The following is an 11,311-nucleotide window of genomic DNA, read 5'->3' as shown; positions in this document are numbered from 1 at the left end:
GCACTCAAGATGTATCGCTCCATAACCTTCCCTGGCACTGAGGTCAGGCTGACCGGTTCCCCAGATCCTCTTTCCGGTCCTTCCTGTAGGTGGTTGTAGATGGTTGTCACACTGGCAAGCCTCCAGTCATCTGGCACCTCCTTGGTTAGCCAGGACTGCTGATAAATGATGGAGAGTGGCTTGGTGAGCACTTCCACCAGCTCCCCAGTACCCTTGGGTGGATCCCATCCGGCCTGATAGACTTGTGTGTGTCTAAGTGGTGTAGCAGGTCGCTAACCATTTTCCCTTGGATTATGGGGGCTTCATTCTGTCTTCCAGCTCAGGGGGCTGGGTACCCTATGAACAACTGGTCTTGCTATTAAAGACCGAGGCAAAGAAAACATTAAGTACCTCAGCCTTTTCTTCTTCCTATGTCACTATGTTTCTCCCCATATCCAATAAAGGATGGAGATTGTCCTTAGCTCTCCTTTTGTTGCTAAAGTATTTATAGAAATATTTTAAAATTTTTTTTACAGCAGTAGCCAGGTCTAGTTATAGTTGAGCTTTGGCCCTGCTAATTTTCTCCCTGTATAACCTCACGACATCCTTGTAGTCTTCCTGAGCTGCCTGCCTCTTCTTCCAAAGATCATAAAGTCTCCTTTTTATCCTGAGTTCCAGCGAAAGCTCTCTGTTCAGCCAGGCTGGTCTTCTTCCCCACTGGCTTGTCTTTCATCACATGGGGACAGCCTGCTTCTGTGGCTTTAAGATTTCCTCCTTGAAGAATGTTCAGCCTTTCTGGACTGCTTTGGCCGTCAGGACTGGCTCCCAAGGGACTCTCCCAACCAGTCCCCTAAACAGGCCAAAGTCTGCCCTATGGACGTTTAAGGTAGCAGTTCTGCTGACCCCCCTCCTTACTTCTCCAAGAACTGAAAATGCTATCAATAAACTGGCTACCAGAGAGGGCTGTGCAAGCAATAGAAAGAAGGGTTCAGCAGTAATATAGTTTATTCTTTCTTTGCAGAACTGGTTCAGAAGCTGCTTAGTGTGGCAGTTCACCCTCTAGTATCTCTAGCTTGTCCGCCTGGGAGCAGAAAGGTTTAGGGTGGAAACTTGTGTTGATGAGATGATGCATTTCATGGACCCCAGAAAGACAGCAACAAGGAGGACTTACTGTACAGCTGAAGCCAGGTGTGTGGTTTAAGCTTTGTTAAACCAATGGAACAGCCTTCAATTTCTCCAAAGGCCTCAAAAGTGAATAGGCAAGAGGGTCCCAGAGTAAAGGTTATGTCCCTATATTTCAATACCTTTAATTCATGCAAGAAAAGGAAATTTTGTACAAAATTTAACATCAGCTGCCCCCCTGAGGCAGCTACTTGGTGAAAGAGCACAGCTGCCAAGATCCATCTGTTCCTTACCAAATCCAGCTTTTCGATTCCCTGCAAGAGATGTTTTCTACTTTTCACCTGCTGTCACAGCCTTTTGTATAACAATAACTCTTGGCAAGGACAGGTGGTAGAGGTCTTGATAACCATAGGGTAGAGAAATGTGACCTCTTGAAATAGTCTAGTAGACACCAAATGCAGTCCTGCGCCAAATTCCAGATACATCTCCTTAGCCCATGCCAGCATCCAGCAGAGCTATCATTCACACCTTACAGTACAAGTCAGATAGAGAATATATAATTTAACCTCATTTGCCATGGCTGTATTTCAGGATTAATGCTTCTTCCTTTGCTCCCAATATTGTGCTGTGAAAATCCCTTTGCAATGGATTCACATGCCTTAATGCAGTGAAAACACATGCTGTTGCCTGAAGGGCTCCTCTCTGTCTCATTAGGGCCACAAATGTAATCCTTCTCTGGGCATACCTCCTATTTAGCCTTTGATATGTCAACTGTGGAGACTACTGCCTGTAGTGCCGCATCTCATCCAGTTTCTTCAACTCACTTTGGAGAAAGCATCGTTGTCACCCACAAGACTACGTGGGACCGGCAGATGAACAGAACAGAGGGGCAATGTTTCCTTTCAAAAACCCACATCTGTTTAGGGTGGAGATGAGATAGTGCAGTGCTTTTGGTAGCAAACATTGCCATGCATGTCTTCCAAAGTACAGGTAATTCAGCCTTTAATTATCTTAGCTGTCAGAGGTGTCCCAGCTGCAGGAATGACTCTCAGACCTCCAGTTCTTTGATGGGCCTTTTTTAGTTCTTACCTCTGTCAGTATGAACAAGCTACATTTAAGAAGATCAAATCAAATCCTTGCTTAGCATTCAAAAATGGCATTTAGCTGTCATAGGTGGTGCTTCTGGGTCTTAGGCCACCTTTGTAGATCTGGGACTAAATTAGAAAATAAACTCTGAATTGTGTTGTCTTCCCTAGCATTGGGCTTGTTGGATCAGTGTGAAATCCTGCCTTGGAGAAGTAGGATGTGTGGTGAGAAAAATCTTTTCCCAGTGCCCTTGTCTGCAATGCAGGGAGCTTCCTGAGACAGTCAGGCTCACCTGGAGAAGGATCAGCACTTCTAGGGATAAGATGTGTTGATGTCTACAGCCATATTTTCCACTCCTGCAGCAAGGTTCAGAGAAACCTGTCTGCCTTTCAGCAGTGGAGAAATGTGTGAGGAGAAAACGCAAGCCATTATTTCCTGCAATAGTGGAGTGGTCAATAATAAGAGAGAGGTATAAATCCACAGTTTGATGTTTCTGGCCAGGCAGTCAGGAGGGGGTGAATTCACTGTTGCCCTGAAGTGGATAAACTCTAATTCCCTATATTTATCCTTTCTAACTGTTTTATATACTTAATTGGCTCCTATCACTGTTTGAAAGGTAACATCCATAGGGGAAAGATCAGCTGTATTTGATTTATGATTTACATGTTTATAACCGCATAGCCACTCTAGCTGTATTTGATTTAAAAGTATAAATGAGAGATTGTTCCTTTAGAGAAAGTTGAAACAATGCTCCCACCTTGCTCTCACAGATAGTATGAATGTCATTTTGTTCTTCCTTCCTACTTTGCTGCTTCTCCAGCCCAGACCTCCTTTACCAAATCACACACTATTTTTCCGCATGCTTACGCTTTTCTAGAGTGATCCTTTTAATGGAAGAGTTTTGTCTACCCTCTAGTGGGAATTTGAATTATAGCATCTGCAGAGCCCAGATATGGGAGTACGGGGAGGCTGGAGCCCCTTGGGGACTGCCTGGAATTACTGCAGGACCGATCTTCATCGTGTTTCCAGCAGACACGATGCCCCATTGCTGTCCTTCCCTTCCCTCAGTGAGATTCGGGTTTGCATTTTGGGAAAAAAAGATGAGGTCTATGTTTGCTAGGATTTTTTCCTGGTAGAGGGACAGATTTTGATTTTCAGTGGTGTTTGTCAGGTGAATATATAGCCCTGATAAGTAAGTATGGCTGTATTAATCATGTTGAATAGAAGTGAGGATGGAAATTTAGAATATGTATGAAAAATCTGCATCTTAACTCCATTTTCCCTTCTGTCAGTCAAAGAAAAGTGCAGACACCATATCTGAAGGCAGAACATGGGCCGCTGGATCTGAACTAGGGTGTTCTGGGAAGGGGCTGGCCCCAGCTCTGATGCACGTTAGTTGAAGCCATGTGCTCTCCCAGTATCATCACAGGTACATGATGAGCAGCTCCCTAGTCATAGAACTTATTTCTGACCTTCGCACCCCACAGAGAACAGCTTCCTGACCTGTGGTGTAGTGCACACATTTCAGCCTGCAAGGTTTCCCTATATGCTGCTACTATTTCATGTTAACCGGCAAATTAACAAATACTTGATACACACCTGTAAATGGGATGAATACAGCTAATTACTGGCTCTTGGCTGAGATCACACACAACGTAGCCAAATAACTTTGGTGATAAAGAGCTGGTCCCCAAAAACCTTCTCTGAAGGAATACAGAAGTGCTCCTTCCACAGATGCAGAGTATGTTGTTGGGATGAACCAGGGCCTGGTAGCACAGGCACTGCTCTAACTCAACTTTTATTACTGAAGTGGCACAACTGAGCAATCAAGACTCCCCTGAAAATCTTACCCTAAGCCTAAAATGCACTTTGTAAAAGCTCTGGGCTGGGAACTGATCTCTTCCCTGCTTGGCTGCTAATTTGCTTTGTGACCAGAGGCAAATCACTTAACTCCACTGTGCCTCAGTTTCATCACCTGTAAAATAGGGGTGATATATAAATACCTCAGAGCTGCTTACTAGCAGAAAGGTAAATGTGAGGAAACTCCTGTAGGCAGGTGCTGCTGCCCTGTCTGTTGAGATAACTTCCCGTTGATAAAAAGCATCATGAAGTGAAGGGAAAAGGGAATTTTCAAAAAGATTTATTGCTTCAAATTGTTGCACAGTGCATTTGTATGCCACTGTCTGCTAGGTCTTCTTCATTATTGCTGAGGCCACAAGCGATTGGGCCAGCCTGGCTCACTCAGTGGAAAATTGCCCCTTTGGGAACATTTGGGGTTGGAAATAAATCCACCCATAATACTTCCCTGCTTTGTGCTAAGTCACCTCCTTTTTGCCCAGCTTAACAGATCTGTAACAAGGACAGAGCAAAAGGCTTTACCTTGGATGCCCTTTGAGTAATACCCAGAGAAGGTGCTTTCTAGCCCTGTCAGCTGCAAGTCCAGGGCATCACTTTGCAGAGTGGCTGGCACCATGAAAGTCCTTGAAAGCTGGAGGAGAGATGTGACAATATCTCAGGGCACTCTTGCAGTAAAACCAAAATACCTTGTCGCAGATCCACTCACAAAATACAGATTCTGCCAGATGCACGGGAATTGTCTTGAAAGTGCCCTGGGATGCAGCCAACTAACTCATGCCGATCAGGGGCAAATGAAAACCACAAAGATTTTAGCAGAACTGTTATAATGGACAGAATTAATTTCCTAATAATTTTTCCAAAAGCTGATAGGTCTTGAGCAACAGGCTGGATGTGGTGAAGGGAGAAAAAAAGGACTGAGTAACCTGGTATCACGTTTGCTAGCTTGGGTAGCAGGGAGCATGCTGTAAATACAACTGTATTTAATGAAAACATGTGAAGGAAGCTGTTTCCAGGAACTATACCTTCTACCTTGCTTTATTAGGATTCAGTATGGCATTGTCTGTCTGTGCACAAAGTTGTATTTCTTTCTTTTTTTGCCTTCTTTCACTACTTTACAAAGTAAAAGGAAATCCATAAAGTAATTTGGAAAAACACATCTTTCCCTTTTTCTCAAAAAAATCCAGAAGCACAGAACTTTGTTTCGCTTGTAACAGCGGAGAACATCACCAGTACTGTAACTTCCAGGCCACTGCCTCTCTTTTGGTTTAGAAATCAGTGATATCAACATTTTAGGTGATACAAGAAACCAAGAAACCAAGAAGAGAATTAGAAGATAAAACACCTTTTAATTCAAATGCCTTTTAAGGTTCTAGCAATGATGAATTGAACATACTCTGCATTATACTTGCCTGCAGCAGCCCTGAAAAATCATGTTCCCTCTTTTAAGAAATTAGCACTTGAGCTTTAAATTTTACTTTAGAAAGAGACTCAGCCCAGTGTTTACCATCTTCACTTTTTCTCCTTCTTGGCCCCAAAGTCCAGCTCTGACTAAAAGCAGGAATATATTTTTTTCTCCTGCTTTAGAAGGCACCTGACTCACTCTGCTCTCCACTGCAGCAACCAGTAGGCTCAGCACCGAGTCAGCAAGACACCTTAGTCAAAAGTACTGCTCTTTTTTAGTAGCTATTCAGAAAACAGGCCACTTTCTTTAGGGTAAACTTTTTTCCCCCTCCTAGACTTGATTGTGTGGCCCTTACATTGAAGTGGCATCAGCTGGCACTGCTGAATGCCTCTACTTTCACAAAATGCAAGGGAGCTGTGAGGGAACACAGAAAGTATTTTGCTTTACATCTCCTTTTCTGCTGGCAGGGAAAGGCAAATACAGTTTGGGGCTGGTAGGAGTTGAATAGCCATGTGTTCATTTGTTTTCTGCTGCTTTAAAGTTTAGGTTCACTCAACCTGCATTTTCAGAGTACAAAATAACGACAGATGGAAGCAGTCATTCAACATTTATTCTGCTCATTTAGCCTTATCAGCAAGATGACAACATCTATCTGAGGTCTAAAGGACTCAGTGGTGAGGCTGGCACTACTCTCTGCGGTTACACTGTACAGCTAATGCAGCAGCATCCCGAAGGCGCATGCCGTAACATCAGGATAGAGTTGCAGCCTTGTCTCACACCAGTATCCAACACAGACCTTGTAAGAGTAGACTGTTCTCAAGGTATTTTAGCCTTTCTCTCTACTAGCTGTTTACCAAGCTATTCATTTTGATGCTACACGCAGTCTGCATCACACTGCCTTCTTAGGTGTTCGGTACGACACAGAACTGCTTGAAGGGTAGCTAGATGCAGCCAGATTAGGACAGATTCTGTGAAATTTTTTTATGCAGAACATTACAGTCAGCATTTTTGCTCTCTGGGAAGTTTGAGTACGAGGAGGGCCTTTTGCTTTCACTTCTTATGGGAGGGTATGATTTGGGGAGAAAAAGAAAAAAATTGCTGATTGCCTTTCCTGACAATTAAGGGTAGAAAACAGCTCTGCTGCAATCTGTGACAGTATGTGAGTCCCTGTGAAGAATGAGGTTCAATATGACTACAAAAGCAGTCGGCAATTCCAGAATTTCATCTTTAGTATCATCAGGCTTGGCATTCCCCTGAGAGACATGAACCCCGTTTACCTTGCAAAGTTATTCTCTTGGCTCCTCCGTGGTCCCAGGGAGGGCGCAGCTCGCTGGTAGGTACCTGAGTTGACATGACTGTCTCTGCAAGCAAACCTAGTGGAGACTTTTGTCAGAAGCCTGGTTACTGGAGCATAACTATGCTGTGAATTAGCCTTCAATAGTGTAGTAATTTATGTAGCTGTGTTGTCACACTGTATATACAGAGCTTGGAAAGTGTCTCCTGTTTGCTGCAATTGAAGCACTTATCCTTGTTTCAGCAGTAAACTTAACAGCCACTAAAAATAGAAGCTATCGAGATGTCACCATAAGCAAAAGGAATGAGTCACATGAGATAATGATCTCTCAGTCCTGCAGAGCACCTGAGCAGTCCTCGAATGCTTTAAAAATGCCTGCACTATGATTGAGCTTTTTTCCTTTTCCAGATCCAGCCATGATACTGGAAGACGTTACTGCCCTTCTTACGGAGGTTCTTGCCCCACCAGCAAACTATAGCTCCTAGGAGCATTCCCTAATTTACTTCAGCACTTTAAGTCAGCTAGTTTAGCCCAAACTAAATGAAGACAGGTGGTGGATAAGCAGATGAGATAGGAGGAAGGCAACCAAACATCAGCTATGTAAGGAAAGAGAGGAGTAGGCAAAAAGATAGCCCCTCTCCAAGTCACTGAAACTGTGGGACTGTCACTCTTGCTGTCAGAGATGGGAAGCCATGAACACTTCCATTTCACACTTTTTACCTTCAGCTGCTCCATTTTATATTTTATGTGTAGTCGTATTTTAAGAGCTTCTGTTCGTGTGTGATAAGCTCAGCTTGGGCTTGAGAAGGAAGAGCTTCTGAGAACAAGAATTAAAAATGCTCTGAGAGAGGAAAAAAAGATAATTTTTAATCCACTTTTTCAGATGTGTATGTATAAGTGGTAGACACATCTGCTTTCACTTATGTGGAAGAGGGAAAGAATTCATGCAGTTTGTTTGTACTTTTTGCCCATTTTGGAGAGCTGGGATGTTATGAATCTAGGTCAGAAAATATGTATTTCATGTGAATTGTCTTGTGTATTGTGCAACTTGTAGATTTGAATCAAACATATATGTGAAAACAGGTAGATTGACCAGGAATGATCACCATCTAGCGGCAACCTGTAAAATTTAGACTTTGACAACAACATAGAAAAGGACAATCAAACAGAAAACAGGTCAAAAGGCTGGCGGTACTGCTTTGAAAAGATGTATCTGATGGCTGAGCCTTTACCAAATAACATATTTAAAATAGTCACGGGCATGTTAAAACAGTATGGTGTCATCGTTTGTCCTATGTAGGTGCAGTACCCATGCAGCGCTGACTGTGTGCGGGCTGCCCACGGGGTGCAGTGCTAACCCATGGCGGGCGCCTGGGCTTTGCCAGCAGCATGCTGGCTGTCACCAGCCAGCCACCTGCCAGAGGCCTCCCAGAGCCACAGCAGCACCACTGGATAAGCTCTGGTGCCAGGGATGCTCCCAGGCACCACTTGTTTCACTAGCACCAATCTTGCTAGCAATGTATGCATAATTGCAGAGCATCACGGCCAAAAAGGACCTCCTGAGGTCAGGCAGGCTTATGTCTCTCTTGCTAAGCACCTGGCTAGCCTGCTCCTAGGGACACCCAGCAGTGGAGACTCCTCCTGTCCTTTCCAGTGCTTCATCACCCGTTCTGAGAGAAGGTCTGTCCTGATATCCACCCTTGAGGGGCTGTAAGACCATTTGGTTTTCTGTCCAGTTCCTTCCCCTTTGGTTGTTTCTCTGAGTGCTCTTGCCATGTTCCTCTCATCTATGTCTTCCCTGAAGGGCAGCATGGTGCTCCAGCTGAGAGGGTAACAAGGCAGCAAAGGGTGTAAGGGCTGCTACACAACTCTCACACATGATATTCTTATTCATACATCCCAGCATGGCCTCTGCCCTTCTTGCCACAGCAAACACTGTCAGCCCACTGAAACTGTCGGCTCCTGTCCAGCTTATGACTCAGAGCAACCACAGATCTTTCTCTGCCAAACTGCTACCTAAATATTTTTCTCTCCTTTTGTGTTTGCACAGTTCATTATTTCTACTTAAACATAGTACTTTGCACCTGTCATGCCTAATAGCACCCTGTGCGTTTTCCGACCCTAGGTGCAATTTGTCAACATAATTTTGTCCTCTCAGCTTCATGTCATCTGCAAATATAATAACCAGACTTTACGTCATCATTCAATTTGTTAATGAAAACACTAAATATCCCTAAACCCAGGACAGACTGGTCAAATGCCCACTTAGTGGCTTCCCCTACTCTGATAGTAAATCACTAATATCTCCACTCTGAGCACAGATCTGTAATCAGCATAAATAGTTTCCTCCAGACTGTTTCCTTAGCTTACACACTTCTTCTGGGGTCAAGATATATTACATCATCTTCTTTTCCTTCAAGTACAAGCCTGTTCATTTGTTGTAGTAGGAAATAAGAATGATCTGGGATTATATGTAGCTGATAGATCCATACTGGCTGGTAGTCACCTGTATTCCTCTTCTGTAGATTCATCATCTGATTGTTTGTTTCAGTATTTTTATGAGATGGATATTAATGTGACTGCTAATTCCTTGTTCCTCCATTTTTTTCCGTATATATATATCCTTAGATCGATCTATCTATCTATCTATCTATCTATCTATCTATCTATCTATCTATCTATCTATCTATCTATCTATCTATCTATCTCCTTGTGTTTGTGTATCTATATATCTATATCTATATCTCCTTGCATTCACCATGTATGCCCTCTGGTACTCCTCCCATTCTTCCCTAGGCCAGCTCTGAGATTTCACCATTCAGTTCCTTAGTACCCTATGCTGAAGTTTATTGGGTCCATCTCATTTGAAAACATCAGATTTATCTAGATGCTTTCCAAGTACGTAATTCGGCACTTTCGGCAGCCATGACAATATCTGCTGCATTTTGCTCAGGCTGTAATAAACTAAGCACTACATCAGTGACAACACTGAAATCAATGGAAGTTGTTCTCATGTCCAAACATCTTTCTGTGATTCTGTAATCAACTGCAAAGCCTGAAGTGAGAGAACTCTGTGAGTCTCAAATGTCTTTGGAAAAGTCTGGTCAGATGGTTTTAAATTCCACCTTTGAGGTGGCTTACAATCTTTTCTTTTCACTCCCTGTTCTTTGGTTGCTAAGAGAGGTATACATAAACCTGCTCCTGAGACAGCTTTTTGACAAGTGCTCTACTGCAGGGAGAGGGAGAAGCCAGCTGCAATTCTTGCTACCATATCAACACACCTGTCTTCGCGCGAGCTTACAGCACCAAAGCCATCCCAGGTTTGCTGGGATTCCTCCATAACTTTAATTCAGTTTCTGACTTGGTCAGGTAATTATTCCTCCCAGGCTGCTGGACGTATTTGCTCCACTTACACCTTGAAAGAGAGAGGATGGCCTGCTGGAAGTTACCTGCGATCACAACATAGAGTAGTGGGTTGCCGTGTGTTGAGTGCAGCCAGTGGCTGAGAGATGATATAGGCAGAGTGGATTTGCTTCTCCATGTGACAGCTGACTAGACACAACTGTAGTTCAACCTGAGCCACCCAGAAGACATGGAAGGGGAGGAAGCACATACAGAAGACCACCAAGAGGACAACAGCGAGTCTGTGAGCCTTTTGTCTGTAGCAAGCCCATGTATGGGGCCTGGTAGCCAAGGTGTAAATAGTGAGCACGTAGCACAGAGTCACCGTCAGCAAGGGCAAGAAGGTGGCCAGGCTGGCCAGCAGACAGTTATACCACCTGATTGTGCCCAGGTTTTCAGTGCTTGTAAGGTTGAGGCATAAGGATCTGGTTTGTGCCTCTTTTGAGAAGATCAAGAAGTTGACGGGGCTGATAGCTGCCAGTGAGATCACCCAAATGGCTGTGCAAGCCACCACTGTCCACTGCTTCCTCTGGATGTGGAAGAACTTCAGAAGATGGACAACCACCTTGTAGTGGAAGGTGCTGAGGCAGGTGAGGAAGAGGATGCTGCTGTATAAGTTGAAGTGGAAGCTGAAACAGATGAACATGAACATGAATTTGCCAAAGATCCAGTGCTCCCTGCTGTCATAGTAGTATATCAGGAAGGGAAGGCTGGTGAGGTAGAGCAGGTCTACATGATGGTGGTGCTGCTCTTCCAAAGCCTCATCTTGAAGCTGTAAACGCAAATTGCAATGATGTTTCCCGGGAAGCCCACCAGGAAGATGATGCTGTATGACATGGGGAGGTACAAAGTCTTCAGACTGACTTGCACATTGGTGCAGTTGGGAAAATCACCTTCAGTGTCTTGCCAGGTGGTGGGGTTGACTAAGTCATCATTTGTTGTGTTCATGTTTCTTCCTTAGTGCTTAAGGAAGAGAGAAATGCTTAGTGTTCACTGACAGATAAGACCAGGTTTTTTCTTTCAACTTCCCATCAGTGCCACTGCTTAAGTGCCATTAGTGAATAAGGAAAGGTCTTGTTGCTTTGATGAGGACTGATCCTGAGCTAGAGGCCCTTTATCGTATCTATATGGAGATACATACAATTCTATTTTAAAATATGTATTTTCAG

The 11,311-nt window shown here is 43.9% G+C and overlaps 1 protein-coding gene across 1 annotated transcript; it reads right to left on the bottom strand.

Moving 5' to 3' along the window:
• Positions 1-10,037: 10,037 nt before the first annotated feature.
• Positions 10,038-11,090, bottom strand: LOC104045989 (2-oxoglutarate receptor 1-like). Its single transcript, XM_009506055.1, is given in 3 exon segments — positions 10,038-10,221; positions 10,223-10,874; positions 10,877-11,090. Coding segments are annotated over 3 exon segments (1,050 nt in total).
• Between the last annotated feature and the right edge of the window lie 221 nt (positions 11,091-11,311).

The sequence above is a fragment of the Phalacrocorax carbo genome, chromosome 1 (genome assembly GCF_963921805.1).
Source record: "Phalacrocorax carbo chromosome 1, bPhaCar2.1, whole genome shotgun sequence".
Classification (NCBI taxonomy): domain Eukaryota; kingdom Metazoa; phylum Chordata; class Aves; order Suliformes; family Phalacrocoracidae; genus Phalacrocorax; species Phalacrocorax carbo.
Note: the sequence above shows the minus strand (reverse complement) of the source record. Positions and strands in the feature narration are given on the sequence as shown.